This window comes from Somniosus microcephalus, unplaced genomic scaffold (genome assembly GCF_052327205.1).
Source record: "Somniosus microcephalus isolate GS21.2 unplaced genomic scaffold, FLI_Smic_1.0 unresolved_chr1, whole genome shotgun sequence".
NCBI lineage: Eukaryota > Metazoa > Chordata > Chondrichthyes > Squaliformes > Somniosidae > Somniosus > Somniosus microcephalus.
The window spans coordinates 140,184,982-140,205,102 of NW_028225179.1; the positions used below are offsets into that span (position 1 = coordinate 140,184,982).

The 20,121-nt window shown below is 49.1% G+C and overlaps 1 protein-coding gene across 2 annotated transcripts in view; it reads right to left on the minus strand.

The window, feature by feature from the left end:
- Positions 1-18,239, minus strand: part of abhd16a (abhydrolase domain containing 16A, phospholipase) — a 92,244-nt gene extending 74,005 nt beyond the window's left edge. The window contains exon 1 of one of the 2 annotated variants that reach the window (XM_085974985.1): positions 18,068-18,239. In XM_085974985.1, coding sequence (XP_085831111.1) covers positions 18,068-18,139 — 72 coding nt within the window. In that variant the 5' untranslated portion in view covers positions 18,140-18,239. The remainder of the gene's footprint in view (positions 1-18,067) is intronic. The other variant, XM_085974986.1, reaches the window with a different exon arrangement.
- Positions 18,240-20,121: the final 1,882 nt, after the last annotated feature.

Here is a 20,121-nt window from a genome sequence, read left to right on the forward strand (position 1 = left end):
TACGAAAGATTAAAGAGTGATCTAACTGAGGTGTCGGAAGAGAACTGGAGGAGTTGATAGGTAGATGGAGTGAAACTATTTCCTCTGGTGCGGAGAATCCCAGAACAAGGGGACATAACCATAAAATTCGAGCTAGGTCGATCAGGGTGATGTCAGGAAGCACTTCTTCACACAAAGGGTAGTGGAAATCTGGAACTCTCTCCCCCAAACAGCCATGGAGGCAGAGGGTCAACTGAAAATTTCAAAACTGAGATTAATAGATTTTTGTTAGACAAGGGTATTAAGGGTTATGGAACCTATGCAGGTAGATGGAGTTATGATACAGATCAGCCATGATCTAACTGAGTGGCGAAACAGGCTGGAGGGGCTGAATGGCCTCCTCCTCTGTTGCAGGCGAGTGTCTCGCCTCCTGACTCCCCAAAGACTTTCCACCATCTATAAGGCACAAGTCAGGAGTGTGATCATAAAAATCATAGAATGGTTACAGCACGGAAGAGGGCCATTCGGCCCGTCGAGCCCGTGCCGGCTCTCTGCAAGAGTACTTCAGTTAGTCCCGTTTCCCCCGCCCTTTCCCCGTAGCCCTGCAAATTTCTTTTCTTCAGATACTTAAACGCACAAAGTGTGGTGAGTAAGGTTGGTGAGCTACAAGCACAATTAGCCGTGTGGGAATACGATGCTGTGACAATAACGGAAACGTGGCTTAAAAACAGCGAGGACTGGGCACTTAATATTCAAGGGTACAAGGTGTTCAGAAAAGATAGGGAAGGAAACTTCTGATAGGCACTCTGCAGCCTTCCGGACTCAATATCGAGTTCAACAATTTCAGATCATAACCTCAGCCCCTACTACATTTTTTCTTGTAATTTTTCCACTCCTTTTCTCCCCCCCCCTTTCCTTTTGTTTCTCTCTCACACCTGCCAGCTATCTCTTGCCCTGCCAGTACACTTTACACCTAATCTCAGCCTATTACCATCTCGTCTAGCTCTTTTACTTCTTTTGTTTCTTTCACTTCTTTTGTTCGATCGCAGCCCTGCCTTCGATCTATTTTCTTTTCTTTCCAGTTTTGAAGAAGGGTTCGACCCGAAACGTCAACTCAAATTTCTCTCCACGGATGTTGCCTGACCTGCTGAGTTTTATCAGCATTTTCTGTTGTTATTTCGGATTTCCAACATCTGCAGTATTTCGCTATCGTACTAGTGTTTGGTTCACTGCCACATCTCTTCTAGGAATGCCTACCTTGAAGAAGTTCTGCTCTTCTCTTCGACGGGATCTCCGTTTGGCTCATCAACCTTGTTCATCGTCATTACTTTCAGTTTCCCTTCTCGTTTTTGACCAGCTATCTGCCAAGACTCGGTTTCACAGCCACATCATTTTCCTCAGCAGCTGTCTCTGGTTCCGACTTATTCCACGTGGATTCCAACTAAACTTGCACCCTTCGTGTTTCGGATCCACCCAGGATTACAAATATCTCCAAGATATTCATCGTTCCTCGAACTACTGCTCTCGCCGCATCCTGAGATCCACGCTCAACGCCATGCGCCGCCACATGAACACTCTCGACCTCTCTCTTCAGCAACACCGGCGCACTCTATCTCAAAGCTGTCCGGGTCCACAGTTCCATTTCATCCTTCGACTCATCCGACGCTTCAACAAAAAACTTTTTTTCTTCCTTTCTGATATCAAGGATCGCAAGCTTCATCAACTCTTGGACACCAACGCCCCAACGGAACCTTCTTCCCCTTCACTTTCCTCTGACCCCACTTCGCCCAATCTCACCCCCTGCCGCGTTTTCACTATCCCCTCTGACCTTCCCCTCTCTGACGCCGAACGATCAGTCCTCAGCAAAGGCCTGAGCTTCATCCCCTTACGCCCCCACCTCAATGAATTTCGAGCTCGGCACGATGTTGAGCTCTTTTCCCGCCGCCTTCGTCTCCGTGCCCACTTCTCTGGTCAGGAGTCTTCCCCCCGCACAACTGACTCTTTCTGCCGCTTGTAGAATTCCCGTTCTACCTGGACCCCTCCCCCCGGCCTCTTACCCTCTCTAGATCTTTTCATCGCTAACTGCCGCCGTGACATCGGCCATCTCCATTTCTCTGCTCCCCTCACTCACTCCAACCTACCTCCCTCTGAACTTGCAGCACTCCATTCTCTTAGATCCAACCCTGACATTGTCATTAAACCCGCTGACAAGGGTGGTGCTGTTGTTGTTTGGCGTACTGACCTCTACCTAGCGGAAGCTGAACGCCAACTCTCCGACACCTCCTCCTACCTCCACCTGGACCATGACCCCACTACCGAACATCAAACCACCGTTTCCAAGACTGTCACTGACCTCATCTCCTCTGGAGATCTTCCCCCCGCTGCCACCAACCTCATAGTTCCCCAACCCCGCACAGCCCGCTTCTACCTCCTTCCCAAGATCCAAAAACAGGACTGCCCTGGTAGCCTGTTCTTGCCCCACGGAACTTATCTCTTCCTATCTTGACTCTATCTTTTCTCCCCTTGTCCAGTCTCTTCCCACCTACATCCGCGACTCTTCGGCCGCCCTCCGCCACTTTAACAGTTTCCAGGCCCCAACCACTTCCTTTTCACCATGGACGTACAATCACTCTACACCTTCATCCCCCGCCCGGATGGCCTGAGGGCGCTCCGCTTCTTCCTTGAACAGAGGCCCGACCAGTCCCCATCCACCACGACCCTCCTCCGCCTGGCTGAACTTGTTCTCACATTGAACAACTTCTCCTTTAACTCCACTCATTTCCTCCAAATCAAAGGTGTTGCCATGGGTACCCGCATGGGTCCTAGCTATGCCTGCCTTTTCGTGGGCTATGTGGAACAATCTTTGTTCCAGTCCTACTCGGGTCCCCTCCCTCACCTCTTTTTCCGATACATTGATGACTGTATCGGTGCCGTTTCCTGCTCTCGCCCCGAACTTGACAATTTCATTCACTTTGCCTCCAATTTCCACCCTTCCCTCACCTTCACATGGTCCATCTCTGACTCTTCCCTTCCCTTCCCTTCCTCGACTTCTCCGTCTCCATCTCTGGGGATAGGTTATCGACCAATATTCACTACAAGCCCACTGACTCCCACAGCTACCTGGACTACACTTCCTCCCACCCCGCTTCCTGTAAGGACTCTATTCCATTCTCCCAGTTTCTCCGTCTCCGCCGTATCTGCTCCGACGATGCCACCTTCCACACCAGTGCTTCAGACATGTCTTCCTTTTTCCGCAACCGAGGATTCCCCTCTACCATGGTTGACACTGCCCTCAACCGTGTCAGTTCTATCTCCCGCACTTCTGCCCTCACCCCTGCCCCTCCCTCCCGGAACCACGATAGGGTTCCCCTTGTCCTCACCTTTCTCCCCACCAGCCTCCACATTCAACGGATCATCCTCCGGCATTTCCGCTACCTCCAAAGTGATCCCACCACCAAACGTATCTTCCCCTCCCCTTTCAGCATTCCGTAGGGACCGCTCCCTCCGAGACACCCTAGTCCACTCCTCTATCACCCCAAACAGCCCTTCCCCTTCGCCTGGCACCTTCCCGTGCAAGCGGAGATGTAACACCTGCCCCTATACCTCCCCCCTTCCCACTGTCCAGGGCCCCAAACACCCCTTCCAGGTGAAACAACGATTTACTTGTACTTCTTGCAATCTAGTATACTGTATTCGCTGCTCACGATGCGGTCTCCTCTACATTGGGGAGACCAAACGCAGATTGGGTGACCGCTTTGCAGAACACCTCCGTTCAGTCCGTAAGGGTGACCCAGAGCTTCCGGTCGCCTGTCATTTTAATTCACCGCTCCATTCCCACTCGGACCTCACCGTCCTTGGCCTCTTGTATTGTTCCACGGAAGCTCAACGTAAACTCGAGGAACAGCACCTCATCTTCCGATTAGGCACTCTGCAGCCTTCCGGACTCAATATCGAGTTCAACAATTTCAGATCATAACCTCGGCCCCTATTACACATTTTTTCTTGTAATTTTTCCACTCCTTTTCTCCCCCCCCCCCCGCCCCCCTTTCCTTTTGTTTCTCTCTCACACCTAGAAACATAGAAACTAGGAGCAGGAGTAGGCCATTCGGCCCTTCGCGCCTGCTCCGCCATTCAACGAGATCATGGCTGATCATCCAAACCCTAGCACCCGGTCCCTACACCGACAGCCATCCCACCCAAGCCCTATCCCCGTAACCCCACGTATTTAATCCCCCCTAACACTAAGGGCCAATTTTTTATCATGGCCAATCAACCTAACCTGCACATCTTTGGACTGTGGGAGGAAACCGGAGCACCCGGAGGAAGCCCACGCAAACACGGGGAGAATGTGCAAACTCCACACAGCTGGCAGCTATCTCTTGCCCTGCTAGTACACTTTACGCCTAATCTCAGCCTATTACCATCTCGTCTAGCTCTTTTACTTCTTTTGTTTCTTTCACTTCTTTTGTTCGATCGCAGCCCTGCCTTCGATCTATTTTCTTTTCTTTCCAGTTTTGAAGAAGGGTTCGACCCGCAACGTCAACTCAAATTTCTCTCCACGGATGTTGCCTGACCTGCTGAGTTTTTCCAGCATTTTCAGTTGTTATTAAGGAAAAAAGGGAGGTGGGGTGGCAGTGCTGATTAAGAAAGACATTGTAGTGTGGGAAAGGGAGGATGTTCTTGAGGGGACAAGGACAGAATCCATTTGGTTAGAGTTAAGGAGCAAAAAGGGAATGATCACGCTATTGGGGGTATTTTATAGGCCTCCAAATAGTGAGAGAGATAGAGTCATAGAGTAATACAGCACGGATAGAGGCCCTTCGGCCCATCGTGTCCGCGCCGGCCATCAAGCCCTGTCTAATCTAATCCCATATTCCAGCATTTGGCCCGTAGCCTTGTATGCTATGGCATTTCAAGTGCACATCCAAATGCTTCTTAAATGTTGTGAGGGTTTCTGCCTCCACAACCCTTTCAGGCAGTGAGTTCCAGACTCCAACCACCCTCTGGGTGAAAAAGTTCTTTCTCAAATCCCCTCTAAACCTCCCGCCCTTTACCTTGAATCTATGCCCCCTAGTTATTGACCCCTCTACTAAGGGAAAAAGCTCCTCAGCATCCATCCTATCTATGCCCCTCATAATTTTGTACACCTCAATCATGTCCCCCCTCAGCCTCCTCAGCTCCAAGGAAAACAAACCCAACCTGCCCAGTCTCTCTTCATAGCTGAAGCGCTCCAGCCCTGGTAACATCCTGGTGAACCTCCTCTGCACCCTCTCTAACGCGATCACATCCTTCCTGTAGTGTGGCGACCAGAACTGCACACAATATTCCAGCTGTGGCCTAACCAGTGTTTTATACAGCTCCATCATAACCTCCTTGCTCTTATATTCAATGCCTCGGCTAATGAAGGCAAGTATCCCATATGCCTTTTTTACCACCTTATCCACCTGTTCCGCCGCCTTCAGGGATCTGTGTACTTGCACACCCAGGTCCCTCTGACCCTCCGTCTTGCCTAGGGTCTTTCCATTCATTGTGTATTCCTTTGCCTTGTTATTCCCCCCAAAGTGCATCACCTCGCACTTTTCCGGGTTAAATTCCATTTGCCACTGTTCCGCCCATCTGACCAACCCATCTATATCGTCCTGCAGACTGAGGCTACCCTCCTCGTTATTTACCACCCTACCAATTTTTGTATCATCCGCGAACTTACTGATCATACCCTTTACATTCATATCCAAGTCATTAATGTAGACCACAAACAGCAAGGGACCCAGCACCGATCCCTGTGGTACCCCACTGGCCACAGGCTTCCAGTCACAAAAACAACCTTCGACCATCACCCTCTGCCTTCTGCCACTAAGCCAGTTTTGTATCCAATGTGCCAAGGCACCCTGGATTCCATGGGCTCTTACCTTCTTGACCAGTCTCCTGTGCGGGACTTTATCGAAGGCCTTACTGAAATCCATGTATACCACATCCACTGCGTTACCCTCATCCACACACCTAGTCACCCCCTCAAAAAATTCAATCAAATTAGTCAGACATGATCTTCCCTTGACAAAGCCATGTTGACTATCCCTGATTAATCCTTGCCTCTCCAAGTGGAGACAAATTTTGTCCCTCAGGATTTTTTCCAATAATTTTCCTACCACTGATGTTAGGCTCACTGGCCTGTAGTTCCCCGGTTTTTCCCTACTACCCTTCTTGAATAATGGTACTACATTAGCGGTTCTCCAGTCCTCTGGCACATCCCCTGTGGCCAGAGAGGTCCTGAATATATGTGTTAGAGCCCCCGCAATCTCCTCCTTTGCCTCACACAGCAGCCTGGGATACATTTCATCCGGGCCTGGGGATTTATCCATTTTTAGGCCAGCTAAAACCGCCAATACCCCCTCCCGCTCGATGTTAATATGTTCGAGCATATCACAGTCCCCCCGCCCTATTTCTGTCTACATCGTCCTTCTCCATAGTGAAAACAGATGCAAAAAATTCATTTAGAACCCCTCCTACATCTTCCGGCTCCACACACAGATTGCCACTTTTGTCCCTAATGGGCCCTATTTTTTCCCTAGTTATCCTCTTACCCTTAATATACTTATAAAACATCTTCGGATTTTCCTTTATTTTGCTTGCCAGTGTTATTTCATGGCCCCTCCTTGATCTCCTAATTTCTTTTTTAAGTATCCCCCTGCACTTTTTGTACTCCTCTAGGGCTTCCTCCGTCTTTAGCCTTTTGTATCTACCAAAAGCCCTCCTTTTTTTCCTAATCCATTCTCGTATATCCCCTGTCATCCAAGGTTCCCTGTGGTTTTTGGAACCACCCTTGACCTTTACGGGAACATGTTGCCATTGTATGATCTCAATCTCCCTTCTGAAAGCCTCCCATTGCTCCGATGCGGATTTTCCTACAAGTAGCTGATCCCAGTCCATTTTGGCCAGATCCTGCCTTATCCTATTAAAATCGGCCTTCCCCCAATTTAGAACCTTTATTTCCGGCCCATCCCTGTCCTTTTCCATGGCCACCTTAAATCTTACCATATTATGGTCACTATCACCAAAGTGCTCACCTACTAGCACTTTTTCCACTTGGCCGGCCACATTCCCTAGAATTAGGTCCAGTACCGCCCCCTCTCTTGTAGGACTTTCTACATGCTGGCTCAAAAAGCTCTCCTGGATGCACTTTAAGAATTCTACACCCTCTGAGCCTTTCACACTCTGACTATCCCAGTTAATATTGGGGAAGTTGAAATCCCCCACTATAATTACCCTATTATTTGCACATTTCTCTGAGATTTGCCTACATATCTGTTCCTCTATCTCCCCCTGACTGTTTGGAGGCCTATAGTACACTCCCAGCAAAGTGCTTGCCCCCTTTTTGTTTTTAAGCTCCACCCATATGGCCTCATTAGAGGACCCTGCTAATATATCATCCCTCCTTACTGCAGTAATTGACTCCTTAATTAATATTGCGACACCCCCTCCTCTTATACCTCCCCCTCTGTCTCGCCTGAAGATTCTGTACCCCGGAATATTGAGCTGCCAGTCTTGCCCTTCCCTCAACCATGTCTCCGTGATAGCAACAATATCATACTCCCATGTGTTTATAGAGGAGCAAGTCTGCAGGGAAATCGCAGAGATATGGAAGAGCTATAGAGTGATGATATTGGGGGACTTTAATTACCCAAATATCGATTGGGATAATGCTAGGGTAAAGGGAAAGGAGGGGAGGAATTTCTGAAATGTGTTCAGGGGAATTTCCTTGACCAATATGTTCTTGGCCCAACTAGCAATAAGGCATTGCTGGATCTGGTGCTGGGCAATGAGGTGGGCCAGGTCGACCAAGTGTCTGTGGGAGAACACTTGGGTACGAGTGATCATCGTATCGTAAGACTTAGATTAGCAATGGAGAGGAGCAAGGAACAATCTAGAGTGGAACTTCTAAACTGGAATAGGGCTAACTTCAATGGGATGCGAAAGGATCTAGCCAGGGTAAAATGGAACCAAAGACTGACAGGAAAAACTGTAACGGAACAATGGGTGATCTTTAAGGAGGAGGTGTTCCAAGTACAGGCTAGGTACATTCCAACAAGAGGGAAGGGTAAGGGAACCAAAGGAAGGGCTCCTTGGAAGACGAGGGAGATAGAGAAGATGATGAAACAAAAAAGAGGGTGTATGATGTATGTCAGGTGAATTCTTCAAGGGAGAACCAGACCAAATACAATAAGTTGAGAGGGGAAGTGAAGATGAAAATAAGATTGGCAAAGAGAGAATATGAGAGTAGAATGGCGGTTAACATAAAAGGGAACTCAAAAATCTTCTACCGGCATGTAAATAGTAAGCAGGTAGTAAGAAGCAGGGTGGGGCCTATTAGAGACAAAGAAGGTGATATATGCTTAGAGGCGCAGGGCAAGGCTAGAATACTCAATGAGTACTTTGTATCGGTGTTTACTAAGGAGGTGGATGCTGACAAAATATCGTAAGAAGTGGAAAAGGTAGAAGCAATGGAAGGGGTGAAAATTGATAGACCGGATGTACTAGAAAGGCTGGGTATGCTTAAGAGTGGATAAGTCGCCTGGTCCAGATGGCTTGCATCCCAGGTTGCTAAGAAAATTGGGGGAGGAGATAGCGGAAGGGCTTGCCATAATTTTCCAATCTTCCCTAGATGCGGGGGAGGTGCCTGAGGATTGAAAAGTGGCAAATGTGACACCATTGTTCAAGAAAGGGTGTAAGGACAATCCTAGTACAGGAAACTTTGATGTCCGGCAACTTTGATCTAACGGCAGAAATCAGCAGCCGTTTTAGTTAGGTTTTTTTTTCTCCTAGCATTCTTTTCACAGGCAGGCTCTGGAAAGCGTCTTTGTCGCTTAGCAACAGCTTCAGAGATGCTTCCAAGCTACTGGGCCGAGTGTTTACAAGCTGTTGCTGAGCAACAGTGTTTGTGGTCAGACACGGCAGGCTCTAGAAAGCATCTCTGTATCTTAGCAACAGCTTCAGAGACGCTTCCAAGCCACGGGCCAAGTGTTTACAAGCTGTTGCTGAGCAACAGTGTTTGTGGTCAGACACGGCAGGCTCTAGAAAGCATCTCTGTATCTTAGCAACAGCTTCAGAGACGCTTCCAAGCCACGGGCCGAGTGTTTACAAGCTGTTGCTGAGCAACAGTGTTTGTGGTCAGATACTGCGATGAAAAGCTCCTATCTGATAACATTGACGCTGGTCTATCCGGAGCTTTTAAAAAAACGGCAGTAGCTCAGTCCCATGGGTGCCGGATAGTACAAAGTTTCCTGTAACTACAATAATCAAGGAAAAAATTAATGGGCACTTGGAGAGGTTAAGCTAATTAAGGAGAGCCAACACAGATTTGTAAAAGTCAGATCATGTTTGACTAATCCAATTGAATTTTTTGATGCAGGGAATGCAATGGATGTTGTCAACATGGATTTTAGGAGGTGTTTGACAAAGTACCACATAGAAGGCTGGTTAACAAAATTGAGGCTCATGGAAGAGGTGGGTCAGTGGCAGATTGGATAAGGAATTGGCTTAAGGACAGAAAACAGTGAGTTGAGGTAAATGGCTGTTTTTCAGACTGGAGGGTGGTAGACAGTGGTGTTCCCCAAGGGTCAGTGCTGGGACCACTGCTCTTTTTGATATATATAAATTACCTGGATATTGGAATACAAAGCAGAATTTCTAAATTTGCCGATGACACCAAACTTGGGGGTGTGGCAAACAGTGAGGATGATACCAATTGACTGCAACAGGACATAGAAAGGCTAGCAGACTGGGCAGATGGAATTTAATACAGAGAAGTGTGAGGTGATGCATTTTGGCAGAAGGAACAGGGAGAGGCAATATATACTTAATGGCACAGTTTTAAAGAGTGTGCAGGGACAGAGGGACCTGGGAGTTAATGTGCATAGGTCCCTGAAGGTGGCAGGACATATTGAGAGAGTGGTTAGCAAAGCATATGTGTTCTTGGGCTTCATAAATAGAGGTATTGAGTACAAAAGTAGAGAAGTTATGCTGAACCTTTATAAAGCGCTGGTTAAGCCACAACTGGAGTATTGCATCCAGTTCTGGTCACCACACTTTAGGAAGGATGTGAAGTCCCTTGAGAGGGTGCAGAGGAGATTTACCAGAATGGTTCCAGGGATGGGGGATCTTAGCTACAAGGACAGGTTGGAGAAGCTGGATTTGTTTTCATTAGAGCAAAGGAGGTTGAGGGGTGATTTGATAGAAGTGTACAAGATTATGACGGGTTTGGATAGGCTAGACGGGGAAAGGGACTGACTGGATTGTTCTAGAGCGCCGGCACGGACTCGATGGGCCGAATGGCCTCCTTCTGTGCCGTTATGACTCCCTCCTCCTCTACTGTGTCTATGGCAGCATCCTCTTCCTTGGTGAAGACAGATGCAAAGTACTCATTTAGCACCTCAGCCATACCCTCTGCCTCCATGCGTAGGTCTCCTTTTTAGTCCCTAATCGGCCCCAACCCTCCTCTTACTACCCGTTTACTATTTATATGCAGATAGAAGACTTCTGGATTACCTTTGATGTTAGCTGCCATTCTATTCTCATGCACTCTCTTTGCCCCGGTTATTTTCTTTTTCACTTCTCCTCTGAACTTTCTATATTTAGCCTGATTCTCAGATATATTCTCATCCTGGCATCTGTCATAGACGTTCTTTTTCTGCTTCATCTTACTCTCTATCTCTTTCGTTATCCAGGAAGCTCTGACTTTAGCTGCCCTACCTTCCCCCCAGTGGGAATGTACCCGAACTATTTCCTCTTTAAAGGCAGCTCATTTATCTATTACAATTTTGCCTGCCAATCTTGGATTCCAATTTACCAGGGCCAGATCCATTGTCATCTCACTGGTATTTTTACTCTAAACTGCTCCCTGTCCTTTTCCACAGCTGATCAAAACCTTAAGATACGATGATCTCTGTTCCCTAAATCTTCCCCTCCTGACACTTGCTCCACTTGACCCACCTCATTCCCCAGAACCAGAACCAGCAATGCCCCCTTCCTCATTGGGCTGGGAACATACTGATCAAGAAAGTTCTCCTGAACATACTTCAGAAATTCCTCCCCCTCTCTACCCTTTACACTATTACTATCCCAGTTAGGATTGTCGTAAAAGCTCACCTGGTTCACTAATGTCCTTAAGGGAAGGAAATCTGCTGTCCTTTCCCAGTCTGGCCAGGCCCACAGCAATGTGATTGACTCTTAACAGCCCTCTAAAATGGCCTAGCAAGCCACTTAGTTGTAACAAACCACTACGAAACACAGTAATAATAAAACCGGACGGACCACGCAGAATCGACCTTGGCACCGACCTCAGCACCGGCTACGGACACGGCAAGGGCACACTCAGCCCAGTCAACCCTGCCAAGTCCTCCTCACCAACACCTGGGGACTTGTGCCAAAATGGGGAGAGCTGTCCCACAGACTAGTCAAGCAACAGCCTGACATAGTCATACTCACAGAATCATACATTTCAGCCAATGTCCCAAACTCCTCCATCACCACCCCTGGGTATGTCCTGTCCCACCGGCAGGACAGACCCACCAGGGGTAGCGGCACATGGTATACAGTCGGGAAGGAGTGGTCCTGGGAGTCCTCAACATTGACTCCGGACCCCATGAAGTCTCATGGCTTCAGGTCAAGCATGGGCAAGGAAACCTCCTGCTGATTACCACCTACCGCCCTCCCTCAGCTGATGAATCAGTACTCCTCCATATTGAACACCACTTGGAAGAAGCACTGAGAGTAGCAAGGGCACAGAATGTACACTAGGTGGGGGACTTCAACGTTCATCACCAAGAGTGGCTCGGTAGCACCACTACTGACCGAGCTGGCCGAGTCCTGAAGGACATAGCTGCCAGTCTGGGCCTGCGATAGGTGGTGAGAGAACCAACACGAGGAAAAAACCTACTTGACCTCGTCCTCACCAATCTACCTGTCACAGATGCATCTGTCCAAGACAGTATTGGTAGCAGTGACCACCGCAGCCACTGTGGAGACGAAGTCCCGTCTTCACACTGAGGACACCCTCCATCATGTTGTGTGGCACTACCACCGTGCTAAATGGGATAGATTCAGAACAGATCTAGCAGCTCAAAACTGGGCATCCATGAGGCGCCGTGGGCCATCAGCAGCAGCAGAATTGTATTCCACCACAATCTGTAACCTCATGGCCCGTCATATCCCTCACTCTACCATTACCATCAAGCCAAGGGACCGACCCTGGTTCAATAAGGAGTGTAGAAGAGCATGCCAGGAGCAGCACCAGGCATACCTAAAAATGAGGTGCCAACCTGGGGAAGCTGCAACACAGGACTACATGAATGCTAAAAAGTGGAAGCAGCATGCTATAGACAGGGCTAAGCGATCCCACAATCAATGGATCAGATCAAAGCTCTGCAGTCCTGCCACATCCAGTTGTGAATGGTGGTGGACCATTAAACAACTAACGGGAGGAGGATGCTCCATGAATTTCCCCATCCTCAATGATGGCGGAGCCCAGCACGTGAGTGCAAAAGACAAGGCTGAAGCGTTTGCAACCATCTTCAGCCAGAAGTGCCGAGTGGGTGATCCATATCGCCTCCTCCCGAGGTCCCCACCATCACAGAAGCTATTCTTCAGCCAATTCGATTCACTCCACATGATATCAAGAAACGGCTGAGCGCACTAGATACAGCAAAGGCTATGGGCCCCGACAATATCCCGGCTATCGTGCTGAAGACTTGTGCTCCAGAATTAGCCGCGCCTCTAGCCAAGCTGTTCCAGTACAGCTACAACACTGGCATCGATCCGACTAAAAACAAGGGCATATAAGGTAGCCAAATCTAGTGGGAGGATAGAGGATTGGGAAAACTTTAAAAGACAGCAAAAAATAACAAAAAGATTGATTAGGAAAGGGAAGATAGATTATGAAAGTAAATTAGCAAAAAATATAAAAACAGATAGTAAGAGTTTTTATAGTTATATAAAAAGAAAAAGGGTGGCTAAAGTAAATGTTGGTCCCTTAGAGGATGAGACCGGGAAATTAATGGTGGGAAATATGGAGATGGCAAAAACACTGAATGAATATTTTGTATCAGTCTTTACAGTAGAGGACACCAAGAATATCCCAACACTGGACAAGCAGGGGGCTATAGGGGGGGAGGAGATAAACACGATCAAAATCACTAAGGAAGTGGTACTCGGTAAAATAATGGGACTCAAGGCGGATAAATCGCCTGGACCTGATGGCTTGCATCCTAGGGTCTTGAGGGAAGTGGCGGTAGGGATTGTGGATGCATTGGTAATAATCTTCCAAAACTCCCTGGACTCAGCAAAGGTCCCAGCAGACTGGAAAACTGCTAATGTAACACCCTTATTTAAAAAGGGCAGTAGACAGAAGGCTGGAAACTATAGACCGGTTAGCCTAACATCTGTGGTAGGTAAAATTTTGGAGTCCATTATTAAGGAGACAGTAACAGGACATTTGGATAATCATAGTTTAATAAGACAAAGTCAGCATGGTTTTATGAAGGGGAAGTCATGTTTGACAAATTTGCTGGAGTTCTTTGGGGAAGTAACATACAGGGTGGATAAAGGTGAACCAGTGGACGTAGTGTATTTAGACTTCCAAAAGGCATTTGACAAGGTGCCACACAAAAGATTATTGCTTAAGATAAAAAATCACGGGATTGGGGGTAATATTCTGGCATGGATAGAGGATTGGCTATCTAACAGAAGGCAGAGAGTTGGGATAAATGGTTCATTCTCAGACTGGCAATCAGTAACCAGTGGTGTTCCGCAGGGGTCAGTGCTGGGTCCCCAACTCTTTACAATCTATATTAACGATTTGGAGGAGGGGACCGAGTGTAACATATCAAAGTTTGCAGATGATACTAAGATGGGAGGGAAAGTAGTGAGAGAGGAGGACATAAAAAACCTGCAAGGGGACATAGACAGGCTAAGTAAGTGGGCAGAGACTTGGCAGATGGAATACAATACTGGAAAGTGTGAGGTTATGCACTTTGGCAGGAAAAATCGTAGAGCAAGTTATTATCTTAATGGCAAGAAACTGGAAAGTACTGAAGTACAAAGGGATCTGGGGGTCCTGGTGCACGAAACTCAAAAGGTTAGTATGCAGGTGCAGCAAGTGATTAAGAAGGCCAATGGAATGTTGGCTTTCATTGCTAGGGGGATAGAATATAAAAATAGGGAGGTATTGCTTCAGTTGTACAAGGTATTGGTGAGACCGCACCTGGAATACTGCATACAGTTTTGGTGTCCATACTTAAGAAAAGACATACTTGCTCTCGAGTCAGTACAAAGAAGGTTCACTCGGTTAATCCCGGGGATGAGGGGATGGACATGAGGAGAGGTTGAGTAGATTGGGACTCTACTCATTGGAGTTCAGAAGAATAAGAGGCGATCTTATTGAAACATATAAGATTGTGAAGGGGTTGGATCGGGTGGATGAGGGGAGGATGTTCCAGATGATGGGTGAAACTAGAACTAGGGGGCATAGTCTTAGAATAAGGGGCTGCTCTTTCAAAACTGAGATGAGGAGGAACTACTTCACTCAGAGGGTCGTAGGTCCATGGAATATGCTGCCCCAAAAAGCTGTCGAAGCTACATCATTACATAAATTTAAAACAGAAATAGACAGTTTCCTAGAAGAAAAGGGAATTAAGGGTTACGGGGAGCGGGCAGGAATTTGGACATGAGTTTAGGTGCGGATCGGTCATGGCCCTGTGGGTAGCAGAGCGGGCCCAGGGGCCGTGTAGCCTGATCCTGCTCCTGTTTCGTGTGTCTAATTCTGTTAGATTCAGGAGATAGTCCTGTCATAGTGGATTGGCGGTTAGGATCAGATCAGCCATGATCTTATTGAATGGCGGAGCAGGCTCGAGGGGCCAATTGGCCTACTCCTGCTCCTATTTCTTATGTTCTTATGTTCTTAATGTGGAAAATTGCCCAGGTATGTCCTGTCCACAAAAAGCAGGACAAATCCAACCCGGCCAAATATCGCCCCATCAGTCTATTCTCAATCATCAGCAAAGTGATGGAAGGTGTCATCGACAGTGCTATCAAGCGGCACTTACTCACCAATAACCTGCTCACTGATGTCCAGTTTGGGTTCCGCCAGGACCACTCGGCTCCCAACCTCATTACAGCCTTGGTCCAAGCATGGACAAAGGAGCTGAATTCCAGAGGTGAGGTGAGAGTGACTGCCCTCGACATCAAGGCAGCATTTGACCAAGTGTGGCATCAAGGAGCCCTAGCAAAACTGAAGTCAATTGGAATCAGGGTGAAAACGCTGCACTGGCTGGAGTCATAGCTAGCACAAAGGAAGATGGTTGAAGGTCAATCATCACAGCCCCAAGACATCGCTGCAATGTCCTAGGCCCAACCATCTTCAGTGGCATCATCAATGACCTTCCCTCCAACATAAGGTCAGAAATGGGGATGTTCGCTGATGACTGCACAGTGTTCAGTGCCATTCACAACTCCTCAGATAATGAAGCAGTCCATGGCCGCATGCAACAAGACCTGGATGACGTTCAGGCTTGGGCTGATAAGTGGCAGGTAACATTTGTGCCACATAAGTGCCAGTTAATGACTATCTCCAACAAGAGAGAGTCTAACCACCTCCCCATGACATTCAACGGCATTACCATCGCCGAATTCCCCACCATCAACATCCTGGGGGGGGTCACCATTGTCCACAAACTTAACTGGACCAGCCACATAAATACTGTGGCAACAAGAGCAGGTCAGAGGCTAGGTATTCTGTGGCGAGTGTCTCACCTCCTGACAACCCAAAGCCTTTCCACCATCTACAAGGCACAAGCCAGGAGTGTGATGGAATACTCTCCACTTGCCTGGATGAGTGCAGCTCGAACAACACTCAAGAAGCTCGACACCATCCAGGACAAAGCAGCCCGCTTGATTGGCTCCCCATCCACCGCCTTAAACATTCACTCCCTCCACCACCAGCGTACCGTGGCTGCAGTGTGTACCATCGACAAGATGCTGGGTCAAAATCCTGGAACTCCCTCCCTAACAGCATTGTGGGAGTACCTTCACCACACGGACTGCAGCGGTTCAAGAAGACGGCTCACCACCACCTTCTCAATGGCAATTGGGGATGGACAATAAATACTGGACTAGGCAGCGACGCCCACATCCCAGGAACGAATAACAAAAATACATGAAATCATTTTGAGGTAGCCTCAATCCAGCACAGTGTGGATGGATTCTCTGCACAAAAGGTCCCCCAAATCATCACAAATTGGTGCTAAATTCTCAGATCAGAGGCCACAGGAAGGGAAATAAAAAATGCCCCAATGGTGCAGCAGGCAGCGTTCTTCTGTTGTTGGGGTTGAGGTACATTACTGGGGCAGAAGTACAGAGCTTTACTCTGTATTTAACCTATGCTATATCTAACCAAAAGGAAAGAATTTGCTGTACCCCAGGACGGTCCAAAGCACTATTTGAAGTGTAGTCACTGTTCACCTGTAATCTGGGAAACACGACAGCCAATTTGCGCACAACAAGCTCCCACAAACAGCAATGTGATAATGGCCAGCTAGTCAGATAATGGGTTGAGTGTTGGTTGATGGATAAATATACATCCACCTGGGAGGGCAGATGGGGCCCTGGTTTAACATCTCAACTGAAAGACAGCACCTCTGACAGTGCAGCGCTCCCTCAGCACTGCACTGGGACTGTCGGCCTAGATTTTGCGTTCAAGTGTCTGGAGTGGGACTTGAACCCACGGTGAGTGTGCTACCCACTGAGCCACAGCGGACACTGGGTTCCTGAAATAGGGAAATGATTCATTGCCCATCATTAACAATCTAAAAATGGATTCTAGTGCTGACATGCAGCAAGAAACCAGAAACGAGGGGCTCATTTACAAAAAACATTCATCTGACGTTCCTCAGATGCTGACAGATCGGTAGTGTACTTCTAGCATGCTGTTTAATTTGTTTTGCATTTCTTCAAATACACAAAACATTAAAGGGAAAATCCAGAGTCTGTCAAAACGCTAGGGCGTCTTATTTTACAACAAAATTGAAGATTTTGCTTGGCTTTTAATTTTTTTGTAAAACGGATTCTGAACTCTGCAATTTTTATGCCCTGCCCCACTGCAGCTTCTCATTCGCGCAGTTTAGCTCCTCTGCCTGCTTCTGTGCAGCTTCTCTCATTTACCCCCCAGTGTAGGCCTCTGTAATTTCTCCCATTACCCCCAGTGCAGACCCTCTGCAATTTCTCCCATTACCCCCAGAGCAGACCCTCTGCAATTTCTCCCATTACCCCCAGAGCAGACCCTCTGCAATTTCTCCCATTCCCCCCAGTGCAGACCTTCTGCAATTTCTCCCATTCTCCCCCCAGTGCAGACCCTCTGCAATTTCTCCCATTCCCCCCAGTGCAGACCCTCTGCAATTTCTCCCATTCCCCCCAGTGCAGACCCTCTGCAATTTCTCCCATTCCCCCCCAGTGCAGACCCTCTGCAATTTCTCCCATTCCCCCCAGTGCAGACCCTCTGCAATTTCTCCCATTCCCCCCAGTGCAGACCCTCTGCAATTTCTCCCATTCCCCCCAGTGCAGACCCTCTGCAATTTCTCCCATTCCCCCCAGTGCAGACCCTCTGCAATTTCTCCCATTCCCCCCAGTGCAGACCCTCTGCAATTTCTCCCATTCCCCCCAGTGCAGACCCTCTGCAATTTCTCCCATTCCCCGCAGTGTAGACCCTCTGCAATTTCTCCCATTCCCCCCCAGTGCTGACCCTCTGCAATTTCTCTAATTTCCCCCCCAGTGTAGACCCTGTGTGGGTCACTCTAACTATACTAAGGGTTGAGGGCGGTGAAAGCACAACAACCTAACCTGCTCCAGAAATTGATTGACAGCCGCCCCAGCCAATCAGAGCGACGGGCCGGCACGGCCAGCCAATGGCAGGAGAGAGTGGGGGCGGGACTTAGCCCCGAGCTGGGCTCGGCCGCCGTCAGCCCGAATTATAACCTCCATTTTCCACCCACACACCCCAACACAACAGTATTAAAGTTTGTAAACGATCCCCGGCCCCGCTTACCGGGCCGTCGGCGCTGCGATGAACCCGGCGCACTTTGGGTCCCAAAATACATCGGAGGAGGCCGGTCGCCATCGCTGCCGTCCCGCCGACTGCCCACTACGGCGGCGCCCGAGGAACGCGCGCGCAACTGAAAGAAGCGCGACCGCCAGCACTTCGATACGGAGACAGCGAGGAATCAGAAGACTGGTTAAATCACAGAAGGAGGCCATTCGGGCCCTTGTGCCGGCTCTCTCTGCAAAAGCACTTCAGCTCATCCCTCACTCCACCCCCCCCTAGCCCTGCAAAAAAAATGTTTCCCGCTTTCAGGTACTTATCCAATTCCCTTTGGAAAGCCGTGATTGAATCTGCCTCCACCGCCCTTTCAGCAGCACATTCCAGATCCTAACCGCTCGCCGCATAAAAAAATAAGTTTTCCTCGCTTCGCCTTTTTTTCTTCTGCCAATCACCTTGATCTGTGTCCTCTGGTTCTCGACCCTTCCGCCAATGGGAACAGTTATCCCCGGTGTCCTGGCCAATATTTATCCCTCAACCAACATAATAAAAACAGCGAATCTAGTCATTATCACATTGCTGTTTGTGGGAGCTTGCTGTGCGCAAATTGGCCACCGCATGTCCCGCATTACAACAGTGACTCCACTTCAGAAGTACTACATTGACTGTAAAGCGCTTTGAGACGTCGGATGGTCATGAAAGGCGTTATATAAGTGCAAGTCTTTTCTTTCTATCTACTCTGTCTAGACCACATTGTGGCAACACTGTGGGTATGTAGATAAACCTGTATAATCCCTTTTTAACTGCTGTATTCCCCTCCCCCCGCAAGACAGTTGCAAGCTGAGAGGAATAAGGCATGTTCAGACTTGCCTGCTGCTGAGAGAAGGAAAACCAATCAGGTTCCAGCAGGTGACCAATCCGTGAGTCATCACAGGTTCGCGGGCTTTACGAATTCAGTACTGTATTGAGAGTTGGAGTAAAGACCTATTTCTTGTAGCTCGCTGTGTTGCCTATTTCTTTACGCAGGAGACTGTAGTCTGCCACATTGGTGACCCCGAATGTCGGCGGCCGAAGCCCCCGACTCACGTAGCCCTACAGAGGCCAGCAACGACCCAACGGCAACCAGCAGCAGCCCGATGTCGGCCGGCGCCGCGTCCTTCAAGCTCCCCACCTTCTGGGAACACCAAGCACCAGCTTGGTTCGCGCACACGGAGGCCCAATTCACCCTTCGCAGGGTTCAAGACGATGAAGAAAGGTACCTCCACGTAGTCTCAGCACTAGCAAGCTCCACCGCCGCCGAAGTTCTCGACCTGCTGGGGAACCCAGCACAGACCGGCAAGTACTCAACCATTAAGGGCCGCTTGCTGCAGGCTTACGGCCTGTCCGGGGAGGAGAGGGCCCGTAGGCTTCTTTCACTACCAGGCCTCGACGACTCTACCCCGACCCAGTTGATGAGCCAGATGCTTGCGCTCCTGGGCTCTGAACCGCAGTGCTTCTTGTTTCGGGCCCTTTTCCTCAGCCTGCTTCCTCAGCAGGTACAGACTGCCCTCGCGGGGTCCCCGATCACGGACTGCGTACAACTGGCAGCCACCGCAGACAAAGTCTTTGCCGTTGCCCAACTCGGCTGTGCAGCCGCGAGGCTCCCCGACACCACCGAGCGCGCGCTGCCACGCCAGGCCGCAGAACTATGCTACTACCACGCGCGTTTCGGCCACAAGGCCCAAAGCTGCAGAGCACCCTGCTCTTTCGATCAAACCAAGATGGCCGCCCGGCCCACCGCGCCGGCCCACCGCGCCGGCCCAACGCGCCAGCCCCGCACCGCCGTCTAGGCCCGCTCGACCGCACCCCCGCCGCCACGATGGCCATCGGCACCGCAGGTAAACTGCTGTACATAACCGACTCCTTTTCAGGGCGCAGATTCCTTTGCGACACCGGAGCCCAATGCAGCATAATGCCTGCCTCCCAGCTCGACATCCAGGGAGGCTGCAGCGGCCCACCCCTCGTGGCGGCAAATGGCGCAGCCATCGCTACTTTTGGAAAGCGACGGGCCGAGGTTTGTTTCA